The following is a 24,951-nucleotide window of genomic DNA, read 5'->3' on the forward strand; positions in this document are numbered from 1 at the left end:
ATAAGAGAAGAGCATGCTTGCCACGAGCAGAGAGATGCCCCAAAGAAAACACACACACGCTCTCACACACATCAACAACGCACAGACAATTGCGTTGCCTCGGCGGACGGACACACGAGACCCACGTGAGGGAAAGATCAAGAATGAGATGCTGGTCAGAAGGAAGGACGGAATGTGGAAAAAAAGCAGCGTGAAAACGCGATAATTTTACCTGCTTGAGCGGAAAGGTGAGCGGAGCTCGGTCCACGTTTGCAGCCGCGTCGTTGCACCGCACTCGGTCCCGAAATAAAAAGCACACACCAAGCAAGCGAGCAAGCAAGCACCGCACTAAACGAAAAACTGTATGCCGCTCGGCGAAAAAAAGTATACTACTAGGAGCGGAATATTATAAAACTTTATCAACATTTTATGGGACATCTTTCGGAATAAATAGGCACTAAGCATACTTTTTGCGTGTGCCGGCGGAGTGTGTGTGCGAGCATGGGCACGGTAATATAAAAAGAGGGGTTGTAGAGATATTAAAAAAACTGTACAGAAGTCCAATCACAAGTAACGTTAAAATTCTCTAAAATTTTCAACCCCTTACCCCTACTCATCGGGGGTGTATAAAAACTACATCACTTGTTATACTACAGCACGCGGCGGCAGGGGTAGCTTTTGCAACGAGCCTCGCGATTGGTGCCCTCCGTGCGCGGGGTGGCGCCGCGCCCAATCGCCGTTTTGGCGCGAACGCACCTCAATGAGGCCTGCGTTTGAAATCACCCATTTGGGTGAAAAAAGAGCCGAGCGCTGTATAATTATTCCGCACATAAAACTACACATAAAGCAGCCCCGGCAAATCTACTCCTCCCTTTTCCGAACAAGAACGAAAGTAAAATTATGTACTAGAAGAAGCGGAGCGCGCGAGTGTGCGCATTAGTTCTCCACTTTTGCCGAACCTGCTCCCGCCCGCCCGCCCGCCAGCCTCCCTCTAATATGGAAACTTCAATATAAAACGAGTGCGTCATATTGGATTTTTCTACCACCCACTCACCCCCGCCGCTACTACTTCGCGAGCACCGCTCCGCCGAATTCATCCCCATCCCTATTTACTGATGTATTGCGCGCTCCATCCCTCCCTCCCGCCCTGCAGCGCCCTCTATCTATTATACTCCGGCAGAGCCACCCCTCGCGGCGCCCACCCACCCCTGGCAACCCCATCGAATTCCTTCACATCTATTGTGCCACCCTGCAGCCAGCGAGCGGATGACGGTATAAAAAAAATACACACACTCGCCAAATGACAAATAATAATTCCGCCTGAATTATTCATCGGCCGATTAATTGCAAAAATGTCGCTAATTAATCAGGAAACATTAAAATGTATTTTTCCGGCCCAGAAGTGCTGAATTCTCACAGGTGAATTATCGTCATTATCGTTTTTTTTTTTTTGCGTCAGAGCGACTGCGGTTGACGATGTAATTAACGCGAGCCGCGCCGTTTTGAATACTTAATTGTAATTATCTGGCGAATACACGTGTAGAATTCATTGCTCACGCTGATTATTAATATTTGATCGCACATAATGGCATGCAAAATGAGGCAAAAAGTGCTCGGCGCTTTTTTTTTATTTCCACAAATAATTTTGAAGCTGCGAGGGGTGGTGGAATTATTGCAACAGAGAGGTGGTTTTTCTCTCTCTCGCTCTCACCGAAACCATTGCGCGCATATTTTACTACTGTGTGTGTGTCGTGTACAAACTCGCTCTCTTTCATTGATTTTTCCGCGGTGCGAGTGAGATAAAAGAATCATTACTCTCCCTACTCTCCTCTTTTCCATTTGCAACTCGCTTGTCAGTTTTAACGCGAGAGCGAATTTTGGGACTACAACTAGCCAAATCGTTGAAGTGAACGTTTTTTTCGCAGAAAATTATATTTACACTCCAAATTTAATTCACAACAATTAATCCAAGCAAATTGAAAAGGAAATTATTTTTAAGTAAATAATTATAATAAAATATATAAATAATATTTTAATTTACAGGATTCCAGTTAATATTTTAATATTGAAACATATTTTAGCATTTTAAAGGCTGAAATTGCTGAATATATAAATGAGAAAAAATATTATTGTGTTAGTTAACAGGCCATGACGAGTAAAATTTAAATTTCAACGGGGCAAGTCTGCTGCAATTATCTTAATACATAGATTTACGAGTTTTTGAAGTTATGTCTCACAAAACTTTAAAACAATATTTATTGATCTCATTAAAATTCTTCATAGGTAAGAAGAATGACCTCACGAATGTAGAAAATATTTGCAAAATGTATACAGCCTCTTATCGTTTTAAACTGCGTCATTACTCTTAATGATTAGAGGAACTTTGATAATAATAGCGCTATTTGTCAAGTGCAATTAGCGACGATAAGGGCACATTCGCATAGAAAATAGTGAAGCTGCTATTCAGGCCAAATTTTATTTACAACAATTTCATTTTAGTTGTGTGCTAACTTGTTTTGTTTCAGATACTGTGCAAAAAGTGGGAAAATATTAAAATTGATCCCCCTTTTGTAATTGTATTGGTCAGCAGAGACGAGTTTTGGCTCCGTATAATTCTTGCAACGAGAGTGCAGCCATTGAAAACTTTTGGCAATTTCACAATTCAATTATTTCATCGGCGATAAATCGACGCGCGGCCTATCAATAAAGCATGAACGGCTAAAAACTATCTATTTCCACATCACGCAACTTTGAGGTTAATTTGAATAGCCATCCGAACTCACTGAGGCATCAAGTAATTTGTATATTCAATAATAATAACGTGGCGCGGGCGATTGTGTGGCATGTAATGCAGTAATTTATGGTCTGCTTCTTCATAGACCATGTCGATGATTGTTTTATGATGATCTGCCTGCACCATAGTTTGATTGTAACTGCGGCGCGGTAATTCCTCCGACACAGCACGATTCGCCTGCCTCTGTGAAACACGGGACTTTTGCACACAATAATACACATAATCCCCCTTCAATTGCTGTATTTGCACTCGGCGCGGCCGCTGCTGCCGCCACCGATTCATTTCCAGCTTGCGGTTTTTGCAAATTTGCTCCTGCCACGTCTTTGAATCGATAAAACCGAAACTCATTTTAACATTTCAACCTCACAAAACACTAGAATTTGAATTTTTTTGAAAGTTAATTAAGCAAAAAAAAAAACTAATTAGATGATGGGATTGGCTGCTTAAAAGCGTTTGTTCCAAACACAGTTTTTTATTAACCATGTTTGGAGCTGAATTTTTATGCAAATTAATTAATTAATTAAGCGAAAAAATTAATCAGAGGGCAAATTGAGCTGATTAAAAGAGTTTACGGCTTGAATATATTTATTTTGCAAATCCGTCGGTTTAACGAGTTTCCCTGTAGCCGATTTTGAAGCTTGGGCTGCAATTTCCGCGAAAGGCTTTTAATGAAAAATAAACTTGTTTGTTAACCGAGTTCCAGTGATCTCTGCTAATGCATTAAATTAATCATTCCGACGGTCCGCACGCGGCCGAGAGCAACAATAATCTGATTTCATGATAATTAGCCGTTTAAATTGGCAAATAAAATTTTTATCCCCTCGCATCGGTGGCCATAATCTGGCGCGGCACATTTTTGCATTATCCGCGCGCGGCGGCGAGTGTTTGCGCGAGGGATAATTTCATCCCCGCGTCCGAAACACAAAACGCGCGGAATAAAATTCACCACGCGCTGGCCAGCAGGACATACACGCAATTTTAAATGAATAATTGAAGTAATTAATGAAAGCATTCAAAAGCTCTAGGTTTTAATATTGCACAGCGCGTGGGGTACATAAAACGTACGATGATGATGTAACCAAATTAAAATGCTGCCCCTACCGCGCGCTCGCGGATGCTGCGCGCACGGCACAAAACTTTTTAAAACACGCAGAGTATTATTTACCATGTATAGATTTTTGCATAGCGCGTAGCTAGGGAGAGCTGCGAGCAGCGAGGGAGGAGAGAGCGCCCCGTTTTATAGAGAAAGAGAGAGAGAGAGAGAGTATCACAAAGATATAAAATTATAGATCCGCCGATGCAAATGAATGAGGGAGAGAAAAACGCGTGCGCGATGAAATTTAAAATTTCATGCGGCACCGTTTTATTGAGCAGAGAAAGAGAAGCGGAGAGAGTCGGCCATGATTATTATACACCCATAATAGTAGCAGCCCCAGCAGCAGTTCGTTTCCTCGTAATAAAGTTGGCATCCCCGGTCCTCTCTCTGATGATATACATACATATTTATATAGTAGCTAGGTGCGCGGCCGGGTAGTGTGTGCCGCGGGTTGCCTAGCTGGGGGTTTGGAGGAAAAACGACGAGAGAAAGAGAGCGAGCGTGCGCACCCGCGAATAAAAAGCAAGGGTGAAAATCTATCCCGCCAGCTCTTTCCCACTAATTAGATATTTTCCAACGCAGCCTCCTTCGCCGGAACTTTTTGCCTAGCTGCTCTGCGCTGACGAACTTTCCCCTGCTCGCGCTCACTCACTCTCGCTGTCTCTACCCCTTTTTTAAGCGCCTGGCGCTCTGCTTTTTTGCCCCCCGTGCATGCGATATTGCCACCGCCCTGCTTAATTCCGTCGACATCCACTCTCTCTCTCTTCTCTGCACACAACCCTTTATTATTATTCCCTGCTCCTTCTTTCTTTGCCGCCGAGTTTGCTGCGCGATGATAAAAAACTAGGCGCACTCTGTACTTATTCGAAACGCGAGGGGAGGAAAGAGACCTTTTCCATTTAGGTAAACAGTTGCTAAAAATCAATACAGCGCCAGAATATAAATACTGTACCCCTCTTGTTTAAAAAGCCTGCTCTCTCTCTCTTTTGAGCGCACACACACAACTATAGATACTCATCTGCTTAATGCAGTGCATCTCTCATCTCCTCCTTCCGCCCCAGCAGCTCGTTTTCCACCTGCGCGTTCGATTCCGAATGCAAAGAAAGGGTTCGCCAATGTGTCGTTTATTTGCATGCACAATCTCCGCGTGTCCATCTCTGCAGCGTGCAATTTGCTCCAATATGTGCAGCAGGATGCATATCTTCGGAAACTGCAGGCTGACGTTTTCCGCCTCGTTCGTTTTGCAGTTTCACAGACAGAGTTTTCACCACGTACTTAATTAGATTTGGTCAATTACGAGTTGGAATTGCTTTCGTGAAGGAATAATTTTCGCGAGAAAAGCGGACGCAGTCAAAGATAATCTTTTTTGAAGCAATAATTAAATAAATGAGGCGTTAACGAGAATTGAAAAACAAACAACACAATTCGTGGCGTGCATATTTTTCTGTACATTCTAATTGTAAATACGGTTTTTGAAGAAGATTTTCAAATTAAAGTTGCAGTGCGTTCTTGTTTCAGCTAAATCACGAAATATTCTCATTTAATTTAACATTCTTATATACTTTTTTTAACAATTTAAAGGAATTTTGTAGTAGAAATTCATTGATCGAGGGTTGATCCATGGTTATTTGAATTTAAAGGAAATTGTGTAAAATAATTTTAACCTGCACATAAATACATATTTTGCGAGTTTTAAGCTTGATACTTTCATAACTGACAAAAAGTTACTGGCAAATCAATATTATTAGTTGAGCCTTTTGAAGAGCTCCTTTTTGAATCCACTCCGCCTTGTTGACGAATTCAATTTATAAGAAAATGGTTCCAAGACAGAATGAAAGCAGCTCTGGCGGCGGCGTGCCTCGCGAAAAACTAATCAAAATCAATAACTTGCAATGCAGCCGGCAACCGCCATAAAATACATAATACAACAAGGCGCAGTGGCAAGGGCTGCCAGTTGCATAGATGCCAGTAATGAGCCGTGCCATCATATTTCGCCCTTTCGCGAATGTCGGCTGCAGCGGCAGAATAAATACTGTACTTTGCTTCAAATTGATGGTGCAAATAATACGTGCGCGAGATGTACATCTCTTTTCATGCGCTGTCCCCATTTCGGCTTTCTTGACCGCAATGAGGAAAAGAAGTGGCAGCTGCGCCGCTGGGCCAGCACAGCGAATTTTCGACAATGCACGCACCCACCTGTTACACGCATCAGTGTATGTATGTGTGTTGCGATTAAGGTGCGAGAGAGAGACACGGGTGTTTTGGTATCAGCCAGCCCTCGGTCTGTGTGTGTGTGTATATATTTCCACGAGCCGACGAGGTTGCGAGACCGAATATCACGCTATATATTTAAAAGCTCTTTTTAAATCCGTGACCTTCCCCAGTGGACCGCTTGTTACGTCGCGGCGCCTCTGGACTGTCTCTACGCCCAGCGACCGGCCTCGTGTGCGCCGAAATCGATTTAGGCCACCGATGCCGAAAATAATGAACTAAAAATAAATTGAACCGCAAAAATAAAAAATTAAAATTTCAAACAAAAATGAGTTCGAAAACCTCGAGGAATGCAGGTTTGGTTAGAAAGCGCGGCGTTCAATCGGAGTGATTCTGCCGATTTCGTTGACTTGAAAATTATAAACGCGAGAGTGTATTTGAAGTTTTATCGCGGCTGAAAAGCACAGCATGTGCGCTAAAGATCAGCCGACGACGCTGCCGCAGCCGGATAGTTTCCGGTCGTGCCTGCGAGCAACGGTCGCTCCAGAAAATTGACGCGGAAATTTTTGCAAAAGAAATACCTGTAAGGGGATGGGGTGCAGCTGAGGAAATTCACCCTGGTCGGTTGAAGGGGCGTCGGTTTGGAGAGTCAGTCAGTGTGGCTGGTCAGTAGGAGCATGGACTAGTCCATAGAATGGCAGTGCGCTGGTCTCGCAGTGCTTCTTGCTGGCCGAGCGGTCTTCTTGCAAATAATAACGAAGCGGACGGACGAACGAAGGCTATTGGGAAGCAACAAAAAAACGGTACGGGGGGCCGAACTTGTTGATTTTTCTCGGCCAGTATGGAACTATAATCTAAAAGGGAAGAGCGAATGACAAAAATGTCGCGCCACACTACCAACCACAGCCGCTCTCGCTAATATTTCCCCGCAACTAGATTACGTGCAGCTCAACTTTTAGGTTTCTTTACATTGCCATATTCTGCTGTAAAGAAGACGACGACGAGCACCAGCAGTTTTGGGTTCAGCAAGCGAGCGAGCGAGCGAGCGAGAGAGAGAGAGAAAAGAAAGAGAGGAGTAATGTGGCGAGTGGCGGGGCTAAGGCGAAAAAATTGGCCGAGTAAAAATCAACTTTGCAAGTGTATAGAGAATCTATCGCATGAGTGTATGTAAGGCCGGTGCTGCTTTTTTAAATTTTTTACACACTCTACTTGCCTCCCACTCCGCGACAGCCGCTCCCACCATGGCCTGTCTGGCGTTCCCCACTATATTAGTTAGCCTACTAGTCCCCTCCTGATATCACTTAGCAGCCCCAAGGTTTGCTAAAAAAACTTCGCGTCATCACACACACTGCAAAGACCTTCAAACATAACCGGCCCAGTCTGTAATATCGTCTGGCCGTCTTTGCCCTTCCCTTCAGCCGGCGGTGCCGCCGCCGCCGCCGCCGCCGCTTCCCGAGAGAGAGCCGACGGCCTGCAAAACACTGCCTCGAGTTAAATGTTATCCTAGGTTAGGACTAGGATCTAGAATCGAGTGCATTTCCTCAATCGAACGAGCCGGCGCGGGCATCGATTGGCGCACAGATTTTCACCCGCGGTATAGCTCCTTAGGGAGTGCATAGGCCTGCTCCTGGGGCCGATTCTGCGGTGCGGACCGCATCTCGTGTAATTGATGCACGCACACAATCACTCGGGAAAAGCGATTTGCCAGAATCAAATTGCAAAATTATCGCCGTTGGGTGTGCATGAGGCTAGTTTTGCGGTTGAATAAAATTCGAACAAACATCTAGTTAATTAATTTTGTATGCACATACCGACTTGCAAAAAAATTAAAAATTGAAACATTTTTTGTGTTCTTAAAGAGAATAAATGAGTAAAATGAAAATGAACAAAAAAATTAAAGATCGTCGTGCTTTCTATCAGAATAACAATATTTTGTTGAAACTGTCCTTATTGAATGTATTATTAAGGAGTTTTTATACTTTTACAATAAGATATAAAAAAAATATGAAAAATTTAAATTATTAAACGGAATAAAAAAATTTAAAATTATATTGGAAAAATTAAAAAAAATATATATATAATAAAAATTATTATTTGTATGAAGGAATTGACACTCGAGAAGATGCTCATGGAAATGAAGTGATCGGCCTTATCCTCGTTGTGAAAATTGTTTTTATTCAAAAATAAATGGCTTATTTCCAGTTTTGGTCACGGTCTGCGACCCTATTTCTTGAGCAAGAAAAATTAAAAAAAATCAGCAAAAATTAAAAAAAAAGCACACACATTTTAACTTGAAAATTTAAATATTTAAGCTAACAAAATTCAAGAACAAACCTACTTTTTTTAATAAAAACAATTTTCACTATGTGGAAAAGCACAATTTCTTCAATTCCAGAAATTATTATCTTCTTTATGAAAATCTAAAACTGTAAATTGATAATAAATTATTTTTAAAATATAATGGCGCCTTGATCAACCATTTTGAGACTTCTAAAAAGATAAAGACTTTTTACAATTCAAACGCTCCTCTAGTTATCAGTTGCGGAGAGCGGCGGTGCAACTCAATTTTCGTTGCACTAAATGAAATAAACCCTGCCCATCAACGTGATCGTGACGATATTGGTCGTGCTCATTATCTCAAGTAAGCAGCGCAAATAGGCCGTGCAATTACCATTGTCGCACAGAGCAGGCCTTCACTTGAATTTTTATCTCCCGAAAAATAAGCAAGCAAACACATACAGACTGGGTAATGATAGTAATGAGCACATGATTCGCCGAGTGTCACACATAGCGCGAGTGCCGCTGGTGACCTTCGATATGCTAATCCCTAAAATAACTCGCTTTAGCCAATATGAACGAGAGAGAGTAGTAGGGTATTATTTTTCAGCAAAGACCTTCGCTCGCCTGCACACTGGCGGCTCTAACACGATAACCGGCTGCATTTCGGCTGCACAGAGAGAGTAGAGACGGAAAGAAAAATTATCCAGCGGCGGCGGCGGCAGAACGCAGCCTACACACCCTGCCAGCTTATTTTCAAAACCGGCTCTCTTTTATTTGTGCATATATCGCGCGCTAATGCAAAATGCGCGAGAGAGACGCGCGATTGCCCAATCCGTTGCTTTTTGTTGCATGCGTGGAATGCAGTATGGAGATGAGAGCCTCCACCCAGCAGAATATTTTTCTCTCTCGTCAATTCTTTTATTGCTTTTTTTTTTGTTCGGCCGCGCCAGCTCGACCGCTGCTGCTGCTGCACATATTATACAGTCTTATATTTTTATTGGCTCATATTGCAATAAGAAGTGTATGTGCGTTTGCCCCCTACCGCCACCTCAAGTACTTAGGCAACTCTCTCATCTAGACTCGCCCGACCTGTTTTGGCCAGCGCAGTTGAAGGTCGCGCGCGGGACCAAAGCTCCTTTTTTCATCGCGGCTGTTGCGTCTTGATGCGCGAGTCCTCTGCCTCGCTTCTTCCCCTCATCCATCGCTCTGCTCTCGGCCCTGACTCTCATACCCGCAAAAAGAATATGGCAGATCATGGATGGGCCGCAGCAGCCGCCGCACTTTTTCATTATCGCCAATTAAAATGCACATTAACCGTTTCGCCCTGGCAGCGCAACGGTGAAAATTTCGCCAACCCGTTTTTAAAACCCTCTTTTATATCATTTCAAAAACTCATGCCAAAAATATATGAGATGAGTTTCAATTTTTATTAATGTGCAGCAAAAGTACGAGTTGTGTGCAATTCTCGGCGCAACGCCCAAGCCGAGAGTTTTTGCGTGGTAACACACTTGTTTTTCGTCGGCATTGAATCTCAAGTTGGTTCATTGCTGTGTACGTACGTATACGCTTTGTTTATGTGCAAGTGTTGCGAAATGATAGTTCGGGAGGGGCGGGCACTTAGGCTCTTGTTACGCTGGCAAAAGATGAGGGGCCTAAGGAGGGGGCAAGTTGACTAAAAAAAATAGCTGATGTGGCACGACGCGCCGTGTATTATCGCCAAACGCTTCAAAATCTCTCTTTGTCGATAGACCAAAGTCGAAAAATTACACAAGTTGCCAAAATGTTTCGTTCGGCCGCGGGCATAATATTTCATGCGTCCTTACTTTCCTCTTTTCTTGCACAGGCCTAATTGAAAAGATGTTGTGTTAGTGCTCGGCGGGGCTCAGGGACGCGCGCAAACAGACGCCAAAAAGGTTGCGCGAGCTTTTTGCTCCAAATTATTGGCAGGTGCGCCGGCCGCACCGAAGGGCTTGTAAAAATCGCCAGACATCACCTGACTGACGTCTAGCTGCCCCTCTAAGGACGTTTGCCTTCGCAGGTGCGACCGCGTCTGTCCCTCCGAGGAGCCGAAACGCAGATCAGTCAGACAATTGCTCCGCACCAGATATAATTTGATTCACACTGCCAATTTCGTGCAGACTGAATAAAAAAATGCCATTTTTTAACAGCCTGAGGCAAGCTTTTGCGTATCCCAACAATAAAGAAGTAAAGAAAGGCTAAAAAGATTAAGGAACGCCTCTTTAGAAAATGATAAAATTAAAAAACTCTTTTCGGAAGAAAGAGCAAGTTTTCATTTCCCTAAAATATTTTTTTTAAAATAAATATTTTTTTGTTTCACAGGAAATATTTAGACAACTGTTAATTATTTCGTGTTAATTTAAATTATGCAAGAGGAAAGAAGCACATTGCTTTAATTTTTATACCACTTAACTCCCACTGCCTAGTAATCTGATTTAAAAAATTTTAAGAGAGAAAAATAATAAATGAATTGTCCTAACAGGACTGGCGTCGCAAATAGAAATTCAATATCAATTTAAACAAACAATGCGTTCTTCTAAAATCTTGACTTATTGTCTTGTTGAGGTCAGCGGAAGTGTCAGTCAAAAATTATTAGACTAAATTGTATTGATTAAATAGTGGCTTCTTTGGAGCCACAGTCTAAATAGGCGCCACGAAAGAAGGGAGAGAGCCTATTTCTTTCAGTATTAATTTCTGTAAATACCTTTCGTCTCATTAATTTAACAACGAATAATGTGAAAATTGTCTTTCGAGTTGAGAAAAAACTGAAATAGTTCATTACCTAAAGTCTGTAGCTGTTTTCAGGTAGTTTGCCAGCCACCGTGAGCTAGAATTCGCCAGCATTTTAGGTCCGTCACATTCACCAGAGTGAATAAAAATAATAGTAAGTGCGTGGAAGTGCCCGTCTGGTTAATTACTTGCCTTGCACGTCAATTAGCGATAGAGCGCATGGTATTTTCTTTTCGGTGTTGGAGCGAGAGGCCGCGCCGTGCTTTTGTTTCCGCAGGTGCGATAAATACGCCCGGACACCATTATTTAGTGCGCTTCGGCGAAAAGAAGGAAATGCCCCACGTTTTTATCGCGCGCGCGGCCACTCGACAAATAGTTGGCAATGCTTGCATTTTCTCAGAAGTTTCTCATGCAAATTATGAGCGTGCGAGAAGATAGAATTGCATGCTGCATGGCAAAAACGTGCTACGTCTGTCTGCCTGTCTGGCCTTCTCATTCTGCATAGAGATTTTTGTACATACACACTTGTGTAGAAGAGACGCAGCAGCACTCTCTCGTCTCTCTATGCGTGTCTGCTTTCAAGTTGAAGCTCTTTCTTGCTCGGTGCGAGTACTGAACACAGAGCCACGTCTATGTTTGCGCAAAAATTGAGCAAATATTAGCACCCACGGTACTGTCAAAAGGTGTGTAAGAGAACCTTAGAAAAATGAAGGTCGGTGCTAGCAGGGATTGGGCATTGCCCAAGTTACAAACATGAAAAGGTGGGCAGAGGTTGTGCTATTAGAGCAATGACAATTGACGCTCTTTGACATTTCCAAATGTGCAAAATAACATAACATTGCCTACCTTGCCAAATGATTTTCTAGAAAATCGATGACTTGAGTAAATTTTCATTGAACATTAAGTATTCATTTTGTTGATACAATTATTGAATTATTATATGAATTATTATAATCAACTTCTTTTAATAAAATCAGAGAACAATCCCAACCCAAAATTCATCTTCGCCGAGAATTATTTATAAAAGCACTGAATTATAGTAAAATTGAGACGTTTTATTATAATTAAAAAAGTTAATGTTTAATTGTTTACGACTGAATTTTGCATTGTTGAAACTGTTTTTTTTTTTTAGTGCAGTATAATTTTAATAACATAAAATAAAACAAATTTATAAAATCTCTAAAATAAAACAAAATTATAAATAAATATAATTTCTTTAAAATTTTATTCCCTAACAAATTTTGTTAATTTTTATTTAAATTAAACATTATAGAGAGCAGTTAAATATCTATGATCATCCATTTATCATCCATGAAAAATTTTCTGTAAAATCATTATCGCCGAAATTCAGCAGGTTTCTATTTATAGAGAACATTCATTTTTAATGTGGCTGGCCAAGAAGAATTTAAAATTCACACATACTTGGACAACACGCGAGTACTAAAGGAAAAAAGTAAGTGAGAAGAATTATTAAATATGCTGGCACAAGAGAATGATAATAAAAAAATTCTCGGCTTGCTGACTCTCTTCAGCTGCTTGAAAAAGCGTGTCCTTCCTTGTGTCTCTTTCTGACTCGCTTTCGTGCAAAATTCTCTCTATTGTCAGACAAAACAAACACACACGCGCATTTGGCGTGACTTTCATGCTGGTACTCCGCCTATTTGCCTTCCTCGCCGCCAGAATTGAACATCCGCCCGGCTCTAGTTTCGACTAGGAGCAGATAAGCGTGTATAGAGGTCGTTTGCCCGTCGATTATATTCGCAACTTGAATACAATTCATTCGTTTTTATTTTTGCAAGACGCAATTCTTTTTATATTCGCAGTAATGTTTGGCGCTAGAAGATGAGAGGAGATTATATATTAGGCAAGCGAGAGGCCGCTGGCATGAATTCGGTGTGCAAATAATGGCACGTCGTAAACCACTATTTTCTAGAAGGTTCTTTAATGTTTATTCGTATTTTTTTTATTCTTTACATTCAGATTATTAGATTATATAATAGACAGAAATTGGAATTTTAATTTTAATTGAGCTATTAACAAATGTTTCGGTTGAAAACCCACATCAACTCTCTCGGATTTCATTTTCCCACAGCGTTTCAAATGAGCATTTTCATTACCAGAGTACTTTTACACACTCATTGCGGAGCCACTTGCGAGGCAATTTAGCCAAAATTATGCTTTTGTGAGAGGGAGTGAGTTTTAAATAATTACACGCGACGCCAGAATTGTTCACAAAAATTAAATGAGGCACAATGAAGCATTTTCTTTCTTAAATTTACTTTTACAAAATTTGATCTGCAACTGTGTGGAGCTTGTTTTATATTTTCCTCTTGAGCAAAAACTGCAACACATTAAAATTGGGCATGCGTGGCACCAAACCCTGTAATCAGTGTCATGCCTCATCCTCTCAGTCGGTGAGTTTCGCCAAAAAAGGAATTATATTTATTTCGCTCCGTCTGCATGCAAACTGAAAGCTGCCATCTGGTCTGGACCATCGCAACACGAAACTTGCATTAAAGGTTGTGCCAACATTGATAATAGTTCACTTACGGTTTAAAAGAAAATTCCATGCGTAATTCATTGGAATAATCTTTATCAAATAAAATAAAACTGAAATTTCCATATTTGAAGCTTTATAAAAATATTCATATTTTTTAATTGTTTAATTTCAAAGTCGGTCCAATCAAAATTATTGATTGGAAATTACTTGAAAATGCCTCTCGAGAGCGCCTTTTGTTTGCTCCGCCGAAATTGATGAGCGGCAGTTTAATTTGGCGTTAAGTGCGACCCTAAATTGTCGGTAATGAAAGTAATGAGCCTGCACGTGCACCGCTGAGCACCGAGGATTAATGTGTACGTATGTAATATCGTGCTCGTTCGAGTGACACTTTTCTCTCTGGCTCGTTCGCGTCGTGTGCGAAAGGGTGTAGGAGAATTAATGCCGCCGCGTGTGTTATATTGCCGCGCGCGCTGCATATTATTATACGTCGGTCGGTCCGTCGGTTGGTTGGTGTGACCGCACTCTGTTGTTATTCACTTTGTTTGCAATGCAACCGATGTTTAACAATGAAACACATCAACTCCTCCTTGATACATTATATGGAGAAAAGCCCCCGCGTGTCCGCAAAGTAAGGCTAAATTGAGTTGTAAAGACAACAAAAACAATAAAAATAATACAAAATTTAAAAAAAAAAATCAAAGGACTTACTTTTTGCCAATCGGTGGATTAGAGTCCATCCAAACCTTCTAAAAATCTGAAACAATCAAACAATAAATTTGATTAAATAATTTAAAAACTTTAACTAACAAATTTAATTTAATTAAATTTTAAATTGTTAAAATTCAAAACCTAGTCAACCGAGGCTCACTGCGGTTGAAGAGATCTTTTTGATCTCGGAAGTTTTAGCACAATTTTTGCTAGAGGTGGTGCCGATTTTTTCAAACAATTCCTTTATAAATAAATTGAATGTAAACAATTTATTTTACCAATCTGGAAAATACAGACAAATTATTAATGAAAAAATATTTATAGCGGTATTGATAAAGATATAGATTAAAACGATGAAAGTTTTTAAGTTTAAATTTAATGCCTTTCTTAACTATTTTAGAAACCACGCCAGAACATATAAAATTGTGAAAATGTTGAAAAGTTGTCTTCCTCATTGTTTGCGGCTTTTTATTTTTGGCGCAGCCGTCATGCTTGACTCGTTGCTGCTTTTATAGTGAGCGCTTGATATAAAATAATTAATATTTTCTCTGCGCACACATGAATAATCCCACAATTACCATCAATCCATCGTCCATTAATTTGCATGAAAAACTGCTGTTTCGCGCTTCTTTGTTCGGCATTAATCTAATTAATTAATCATTTTTCACGCAGCATTTTTGTTTATCTGCAATCGGAATTGCGTGCGTTTTTATTATTTTTGCCTCTCGCTCGTCCAAAATTGTGCAAATAACAATAAAAGCGAGCAGCACTGAAAACAACAGCCGCTGCTCGATGACCGCGGAATAAAAATTAATCCATCTGCATTTCACACACATACGCAGCACAGATGAAACTTTACGTGCTAATTATGAAAAATCCATAATTGCCTTCCGCGCGCACAACACTCTAATTAATTCACCAAGTCAAAATCAACACTCGTCGATCAGAGCGTTTAATTGTTTTCAACGGTTAATTGGCACAAAAGAGATGGAAGATCTGCATTTTGTGGTCGAGTAATTTAATTTATTTAGCTCGCAATTAGTCACTAAATGCAAATATATGAGGCTGAAAATTATTGTTTTATTGCCGTTTTGGGATGCAAGATGTTTCGTTTTTCGCACAGCACATTATTTTACTTTGCATTTCCTCACCGAATCGAAATTCAAATTAGCCAGTGCGTGTTGCGCTTGGCTAATTGAGTGATTACGAAAAAAGCAGCCGTGAAAGGTGTTCCACAATATAACAATTAGACGCAGCTACAATAATTTCTTAATGCCTGTGAGCTCATAGAAGCTTTGCCAGGAAATTTTAGAAATTTTAATATTTTAACAATCCCCGAATGAAAAAAAATTGTGCAAAACGATCGCATTTTCAACGGCATTCCGCACAGTCTGTGGAGCAGAATTTGAGACGCGACATTTTACAACTTCACTCGTCAGTAATTTTAATGGTTTTTCGTGTAAAGAGATATTGCTTAGAGCGTAATTGTACGTGCGGTTTTTCTATGTACTTTTGAAGCGCGTTCATATTATGCATGATTCCCTTTGAGCCTATTTGACGATGATTTCAAGGACCGATTCGCTCACATTACTGCCCATCCGTGCAAATCCAGCGCGTAATTAATGTTTTATTACGCGCATGCACTTAAAAGCACTTTTATGGCAAATATTCGCAAAGCGATTTTAATGAAATTTTTAATTTCATCTGTAATATTAGTGGGATTACTTTTGGTGATGCGAATTTATACGCAAATATCTGTTCTCCACAAAGAAAAACGTTGTGAATCTCCAAAATCATAATTTTTTTAATTTTTCAAATATGACATTGTGCCAATTATTTAAATAAAGTTTCTTAAAATTTAGCAGAATTCAAAGAAAGTAAAAGAAATGAACTGAAATTAATAATATTGACATGTATCTTAACATTAAATGACACAAAAATCATATTTCGAAATTTAATTTTTCTCTCAATTTTTTGCTTAGAAATTTGTAAAAAAAAAATATTCTTAGCAATTTCATATAATATCGCATTATGAAATTGTAGAGCCAAATTTTGTGATGATTCAGTGTATGACGCACATTTCTTTGATAGATATCTATGCTTTCTGCCAACTAATACTTTCGCGATTCGTGAGCACGAGTCTTATATTTCTCAGCGGAGCGTTTCCTGGAGAAGACTCTGGTATCATTCTTTGATCGTTGCCTTTCTAGGCGTCTTTAGCTAAGGAGCTCTGTTGGCTGCTCAAAGAGCGTCACTAATGCCCCTTTTCTATGGGTATTCCCACACTCGCAAGTTTAATAAACTATGTATATGTATGTACACGGCGCTCTGCACTTGCTGGGAGTGCTAAAAGCAATTTTACATAATACACGCCACAGACGTTTTGTGCAGAGAGAGAGAGGAGAAACAAGTTTTTGTTTAATTTGTTGCCGTTTCTTTGGTTTCCTCTATAGCCCCATCGAGGAATCATTTTATTTGTCTGTGTTTCAAACGCTTGAACGCACGCCAATACACGCCGGAATTCGAATTCTCTCACACGCAAAATTTTATTGCCAATTCTGTGAGTTTTTAAAAACATTCTCACAAAATATTTTGAATATCGTATCGAAAATTTAGATCACATAACAAACTTTTGCAAGAAGAATTGTGGCATTCCAAAAGCATAATTTAAATTATTGGAATTCTCTGCTGAAATCGAGATTCATCCAATAAAATTGAATTTTTCTTTTTAGCAAAATTATAAAAGGCCGTGAGAGAAAAAACATACAAACTTTCCAATAGCCCAATTATTGGAAGATAAAAATGATTAAAATCAATTAAAATATAATAAATTAGTATAGTATATATATTTATCCTATAGGAAAGCCGAAATGATATTATTATAAAATTTTATTTATAAAAAATGAAGATTTTCTACCACAGATTCCTCAACGAATTAATAACTCCTTACTGACATCATCAAATCAAGTCTTTACCACAATGTTGGTTTAAATTTTTAATTGTTTTACATTAATTAAGTTCTAAAAACATGTGAGTTTTCTTATTATAATTCATTTTTTCACTTTTCACATGTAATTAATTTAATTTATTTTAATATAAATTCCCTAAGTAAGAGGAATATATTAATATAATTTTGATTCATTTTTGAATTTATAAAATCAAACTTGAAACCAAAACATAGAGAGTAAAATTAAATTTATCAGTTTTATTCAACATATTGTAATTCAATTGAAAATTGTTTTTTGCTGTTTAAATTTGAATTTTGGAATATTTGTATGACGTATCTTGATTTGGACAGAGATTGCCTTGTAGTTCATTAATAAACTTTAACTTGGACCAAATTTAAGCACTAAAAAATGAAATTTATATCTTTATAGCGTTTGGCTCTTAGAAATTTTAAAACTTTTAATTACATTAATATATTGGATTTTGATATGAACGCTTTTTTATAATCACGATCCTTCATTATTTGATTTCCCTTCGCACCCAAAAAATTCGCGTCCTCTCCAAGTGCTCATTGCTTGCGTATTCAATTATAAAGCCACTAATGATTGCACGAAGGGCCGCGACAAAGGCACAATGTCTTTTCTTTCAATATTTCAGGCACACAGGCGACGTTCGTTTCACGGACTGCAAACGAAATAATAATTATTCGCGCGGCATAGCTGGCCGGCTGTACAGACAGACTTCTTAGCGCAAATAGCGATAAATTGTACATCAACCTCTGCGAAAGCGCGCTAGTCTGGCTGCTTTTTTCTGCGCCGTCTGCTTAGACAAGGTGAAGGTGATTCCAGCAGCGCATGTACAAAGGTAATTGCCGTGCCGGGTAATTTCGCAATAGAAGTACGTATGTGTGTGTGTGTGTGTACCTGGCTCACCTAGGCCCTCCCGCTCGCCGTCTTTCTCAGGCCGCGAAGGTATTTTTTGGCGATGTCCGACCGTGTCTCTCTCTCTCTCTCTTTCTGTCTGTCTGTCTGGCCGTTCCCCTACCTTTGCGAACTGCCTACCTGCCTGCGCCCTACAAACAACGTCTAGGCGGCCGCAGACGAGCTTTGGCCTTGGAATACCCAGGCATTACTTCTTACTTACTCTATGTGCCCCCCTCCCCGCAGCCAGACAACGCGCAGAATTATTAAACGGCCGCGTTTTTCGCAAACACTCGGCCCAAGGCGGCTGAATTTGCGTCAAACGCCTCTCTTGGTCTCTTCTCACGCGAAATTAAGCAAAAATAATGTTTCTGCTAACTCGTTCTCTGAAATAAAAACCTTACACGTCATTAAAAATTAGCCTGGGGAAAACAAAAGCATCTTTTTTTTTAAATATGTGTCCAACCATTTCAGTTGAAACGAAAAAATGATTTTGAATTTCGACGAAAATTTATGATTTCAATTCCATTTCAAAATCACGTTATACAAAAAATACACATTAATTATTTTTCTTGGTCACTTGTTGTTGCTTATTCCCTCTCCATATTAAATAAAATTTTTTTTTAATAACTGCTAATTTGTTCCCTAAAATAGGAACCCATATATATCATTAAAATTTTGCGTGGGGAAAACAATCGCATTTTTTTTTTTACCTCATCCAGTTCAGTCGAACCATTTCAGTTGAAAGGAAAAATCATTTTGAATTTTGAAAAAAGAAATATGTTTTAATTTTAATAACACGTTAATAATAACATAAACATTTTTTTTTTTTAATAGATTGCAAGTTCAGCTAACTTTAGGGCAAAGCTTATGTGACTGGCAAGCAAGGCAAAGCCAAGCAGTTCTACCAAAATTTTTTACGTGTGATTTTATGCTAGAAATGAGTTTTTTAATGAAAAATCGTCAAAAAAGGTTAACTCGTGTTTTATTTCAAAAACTATATTTTTATGATTCCAATTAACTTAATGTAAAATTAATTAGAGATTTGATTGCAAAGATTTAAAATTAAGACACGGTGCCCTCCTTTGTTAACCAAACGCGACTTTGCAAGGCTGAGTATTTTTATTTTCCCATAGAAGATTAACTGTTGTTAGTACTTTTTTTTGTAAAGAAAAAAACAAGTGCGTGTATGTATTAAAATGGCAGACCCAAGGCAAAATACTCACGCAGGTGAGTCCACGCCGGCACGCAAACTAGATTTCAACGTTAGATGTCTGTTTGGCGGAGAACAATAGGACTGGTCCCGCGTGCTTTTTCTTTTTGGCAAGTGTCTTAGTGGACAAAAACGCTGGAAACAATCGTCTGGCCTGTCTTAATTTATCGTCCATGTAAATGAGGACTGAGCTCGCTGGACACAAACATTCGCAAACGCAAACAATGTCTCTCACGTCTGTCTAGAGCCATTACAGGCAAACAGGAATAAGAGAAAGAGGGAAGGGTGAAAATAATGGGACGACTTTCTGAAATAACGATCAATAGCTTTCCTTGATATTTTTTTTTCGTAAAATTTTAAAATATTTCTTTTTTCAACAATGAGCCTAAAATATGGGGAGAGCTTGTTGGAAAAAGTGAAAGATCGGTGATGCTCTTACGCAACAGCAAATTGCAAGCAGCTGAAATTCGACCGACGGAGTGGATTATTTTGATCATGCAAGATGCAAAATTGCTAATGAGGACCTTGCTTTTATGTAGCACCTGTACCATGGTTATGAAATTCAGTTGCACTCACACTTTTATTATTATTTTTTTTTTTAAATGTATTAATCAGGACCTTTTAAGAAATTCACAGAAAAGTCAAAGATTTAATTATGCGAATGGGAACTTCTGTTTTCGCAAAGTCATCACGCACCTTGACAATTAAATTTTCCTGCAAAATAATTTACACTCAAGCATGACACGCCTTGTAGATTTGACGGTTGAGATATAACACCTCTGTTGAGTCCAATTAGCGAATTTGAACTCAATTATTTTATTAGTCAAAAGTTCAACTACACCATGTTTATTAACGAAATACTTTCTAATAAAGATTTAGATATTTATTAAATTAATTATTAAAATGTTCTGCCGAACTTCAATTTAAATTTGAGGAATATTCCCAATTAACTTGTTTCATTGAGATTAAGTTAATTATGCTGATGAAAACAAGGATTTTAATATAACCCTGATAATTAACTATTTAAACCATAATTTTATATTTGACCGTTGATCCATGTAATATGCATCATAATTTATTATTGCAATATTTTGGCAAGTTTAAATTAAATTTGATTAAATTAAAGATAACTTTTGTTCATTCTTTGCTAAAATTTGCCACAAAACTTAAGTAGAAATTTTTATTTAATTAGTATAGTATGTTGAAAACATTGTTATAAAAAATATAATTTTATTCGATTATCAGATTTTACAAGAAAAAAATCAAATCAAATATTTCAAAGATTGCGTGTTTATCATTAAATATATATCAAATTGACAATTAAGAGTTATTAAAACAATATTAACTTCATTGTTCCTTTTTTATTCTTAACTTTTTTCGTTAAGCTTAAAGTTTAATTCCAAGAGTGATCATTGAGGCTTTCGATTAGGTTGTAATTAACGGCGAGCGGAAGCGAATGAACAAGAGATGCGCGCCTCTGTTCGCTGACATTGTTTGGTTGCGGCCAACGGCAGGCAGCAAAGTCTCTCGAACGGGAAACGAATCGCAATTTCAATTCCAGTCAAATTGCAAGGATGCAGCAGCTTGGCATTTCGTATGCAGAACGCGGTGGCAGAATTTTCGCCATGACAGGGAGTGCCTTTGTTGCGTTCAAAGACAATGGGCTGGCAGGCGGGGTGTCGGTGCTGCACAGCTAGTCCACTGGTCTGCACATTGAGTTAGGCCGCTCGCTCTCTTGGCCAGCCTTGAAAATCGGCAGACGTGCAGCAACTGCCTATTGGAATCGGCTGTATTTTTTTTTTTCAACACTAATAGCACCTTTAATGACGGACGCTCGAAATGATTATTCAAAATCAGAGCCGGCGTCAGCTGAGTTATTATTATGTGGGCTCCCTTTTCGCAAATCGCTCCCCGAGATTGCTTTTTAATTCACTTTTCGCCGAGCCCAGCTTTGGGATTTGTACAATTTATGTGCTTTGAGTCTGCGGTGAAGCAGCTGTCCCTGCATTGGACTGACGAGCCAAAACTGGTCGTAATTACGGGTGTCGAGAGAAAGGTCATGTGGAGTACTCTGTAGTTGAATTAGTTTACATAATACAAAAATAAATCAGGTGGCAAATTTAAATAATATGTAAAATTTTTCAAATTAATGAAAATAATTTAATTTATTCTATTTGATTCAAAATAAGTTATTAAAAAAATAGTTTGGTGTCTTTTTAAATTGATTATGTGATTTAGAATAAAATTAAGCTAAGAATTCACATTTATATATTTGCTTAATTTGGATGATATCAACGTACTTGTAATTAACTTTTAGCTAGATTTTCTAATTTCTTTTACTTTATTCTCATTGAAACAAGTAGATAAGCAATGACACCATGAAGTAAAAAAATTTAATATTAAAAAAGATTAAAAATTAATTTATTGCAAATTATGACGTTTGAAAATTAAATTAATTGCATTTGCTCCTTTGAATGAATTCAATTCTTGCAGTTTCTTAGAAGTTTTGTTTCCATCTGCACCTAACAAATGAACAAATAATGAATAAAACAAAAAGTGCAATCGTGAGCATAACTTTTGCGCCACTCTCAGCGCTTCATGACCTGCAGCAAGGAATAGACTAGCGTTAGGATTGCAACTTCTATTTAATGCAACTGGAATAATATTTTGCTCGCATCAAATTCCGTTGCAAAGCAGGTTCTTGAACTTTTTGCTGAGCCACGTTGCTTTTGAAATGCTAGATAGCGTCTTGTTTGCAAAGTAGAATGCGATGACACTGCGCGAACCACGCCATACTAGTTGGCAAATGGGCGACAAACAGAAGTGAGGAATAGGCAAGAATTATTTCATACTAATGCAGCAATGTTTTTTATTTAAAAAATGATTGCATGACAAGGTCTTTGATTGTGATTAATTAATTATATAGTGAAATTCAGAACTTAAAGAAGCTGTTTTTATTGAATGGATACTAAGTTCTTGTTGGCATTAAAAAATTTCAGAAACAAGTGAAAATATAAAGAATTATTCAGAAATATTATAGCGAATGGATAAAACTATATTTAATTATTTTTTACTTTTTAACATTTTTTTATTAAAATAGTATAAAAAAAGACCTAAAATATGTGTAAAATATGTGTAATTATGTGATTATTATTAATCAATCATTTGTGTTGGAGTTATTTTAAATTTATTATTTAAAGTATATTTATATCAAATAAGTTAATATGTGTAATTCTTGTTTTGGAATAATAAACAATAAATATGAAACATATTATGTTTTAATTATGTAATATTTTAATTAAAAATATTTTAAATTGTAAATAAAATAAACAAATAAAACAAATTTAAAATTCAATTAATGAAAATAAAACAGGGAAAATATGGTAAAATATTTATATTAATTAATTTAAAAATTGTGTAATTCTCGTTTTGGCATATATGTAAAAGTTATGTAATATTTTAATTTAAAATAATTGAAAAGTAAACAAAATTTAAATTTAAAGAAAGGAAAAAAGGAAAATATGAGTAATAAATGTTAAAACCTATATAAACAATGAATTTTCTTTTTTGAACCATTTCGGACAATTGATTATTATTAAATATTAAGCAAATGGAAAGAAATATGATATCCACTCACCCAGAGCTGATGATTGAATAAAACTTGTGATTAGCATTACAGTACAACCTTCAGGCTTGCGTATGGAACACTTGAATTTGATAGGCCAAATGCTAGTTTTCTAAATTTTAGTGCCACAAGTAGGCGCAATTTAACGAGGGCATGACAAGCCGCACGTCTGGAAAGCTCGAAGCCCTTGAGGTTGTGCAAACAGGGCCACACTATACATGTACACTATATGCAAAAAGCTACACTGTCTGCGCTTTCAAATACATTAGACATGGGACAAAGCAGATTAAACTTGCGCACACATGTACAAATATACATATCGGCGCGTTTAGCGTCAGCTTGAAACTACTTTAATAGTCTGGCGGCGCGTCACACTCGCGATAGTTGCCGCCGTTAAAAGCAGCTAGACAAGAGGAAAAAACACATTTTATGCATTATATGTTTCCTGTTTCAAACACGTGTGCAAAAAAAAAGAGGCAAAGTGTGTACTCGACGCGTCGAGTGAGTCAAGTGCGGCTGCTGAATTGAAAATAGGATGCAAAAATAAAAAATAGAACTGCGAATTAATCACGTCTCGGAAAATAATAAAAACGCTGGTGTGTCTCCGCCGACGCGAATTTCAATTGATATTCCTATAATTGGTCAGCCCCGCTCCGAATTTTCTCGCCATCTTGCGCATTCTGAGCAGCGGATTTTTATCCGCGGTGCGCCAATTTATTCACTCGCACGCATTTCATACATTTTAATCGCTTTCCACCTGCATAACGTTCAAGTCAAGGTTGGTCTAGTCGCTGCACCACCGTGACCGTAATTAATCTTTGTGAACTGACATCTGCCAAAATGCATGAATAAATTTTGCAACAAGCCTTGGAAACCTCATAGAGAGATGCGAGGCACGGTGATAATTTTTAAGTAAACCCGTAAAAGAAGTTTTATGCATTGGAAAATACTTAGAGTTACGCAAAAATGAATGTAATGTAGTTAGCTTATTCAATTAGCAAACTGACATTTTAAAGTTAAAATTAAAGTAAGAAAAAGTGACGAACCGGATTTACTGTGAAATAATTATTTCTTATATTCTTGTCGCGGCACCTTTCTAACCAGCAAGTTTTTAAACCTGTGATTATAGACCCGATTTTTAAAGGAGTACGTGATCAGGGACACACGCATGTTCTCCAGCTTCTTGAATTAAGCATTCTAATTTAGTGATCTAGCCTTTTTTAGTGCAAAAGCAGCTGCCACTATTTTGTTGAGTGTGCCTAATTACAGATTATGACCGTTTTAATTGGGACACTGAAAGCAGTTATGAAACTGCTCACGGGGTGGCATTTATCAAAAATGAAAGTTATTGATTTTAAAATGGTCATAGAATCCAGTAATCAACTTTTATTGCAATAGTTGAGCACCTCCAGCATGAAATTAAAAGCTTCTGATGGTTGATTAAACACCTGCAATGTGACCTTTCAGGAATGATGTAACTTTTCGGCAAAAAAATTTATTACCAACTCTTTACATGCAATAAACTGACATGTGCGTGTGACAACCATTCAAACTATTATATTGAGGAAGGGGAAATTCGGTTTCAGAATTCCTTGATTAATTTAATTTTAAAATTTTATATCTGAAGAGCATCCATTACTTATTTATTTTTTTTTTAATAATTTTTATTTACATCTCTGTAAAGAAAATATGTTTTGGGTTTTGGAAAAAAGCCAACCAATTATGCAACAATAAAGTTAAGTTGATTGTTAAAAAATTATTAATTTATTAATAAAAAAAATTGTGATTTAATCAATTAAAAATCAAAAATATATTTCAATACACAAATTGAAATATAGGAAAATTATAATGTTTTTACTAACAATAAGGAACTGTTATTTTAGATGTTTCTTTTACAGCATATTTTTTAAAACGGTGTCGCTTTATGTGAT

The 24,951-nt window shown here is 38.0% G+C and overlaps 2 protein-coding genes across 7 annotated transcripts in view; one reads left to right on the forward strand and one right to left on the reverse strand.

The window, feature by feature from the left end:
- Positions 1-24,951, reverse strand: part of LOC132197731 (broad-complex core protein isoforms 1/2/3/4/5-like) — a 55,022-nt gene that overhangs the window by 17,152 nt on the left and 12,919 nt on the right. For 2 of the 6 annotated variants that reach the window (XR_009441897.1, XM_059621235.1), the window contains exon 2: positions 14,317-14,362. Coding sequence is in view for 3 of the 6 variants with exons in the window: in XM_059621235.1 (XP_059477218.1) it covers positions 14,317-14,345 (29 nt within the window). In the remaining 3 variants the exon portion in view is untranslated. Of the gene's footprint in view, positions 1-211; positions 870-6,661; positions 7,298-14,316; positions 14,363-18,185; positions 18,215-24,951 lie in introns of those variants that run through there. The other 4 variants (XM_059621238.1, XM_059621236.1, XM_059621239.1 and 1 more) reach the window with 4 other exon arrangements.
- LOC132197728 (uncharacterized) overlaps positions 17,656-24,951 on the forward strand; it is a 95,775-nt gene continuing 88,479 nt past the window's right edge. Inside the window, exon 1 of the mRNA XM_059621224.1 lies at positions 17,656-18,126. The gene's annotated coding sequence lies outside the window, so the exon portion shown is untranslated. The remainder of the gene's footprint in view (positions 18,127-24,951) is intronic.

The sequence above is a fragment of the Neocloeon triangulifer genome, unplaced genomic scaffold (genome assembly GCF_031216515.1).
Source record: "Neocloeon triangulifer isolate White Clay Creek 2 clone unplaced genomic scaffold, ASM3121651v1 ptg000012l, whole genome shotgun sequence".
NCBI lineage: Eukaryota > Metazoa > Arthropoda > Insecta > Ephemeroptera > Baetidae > Neocloeon > Neocloeon triangulifer.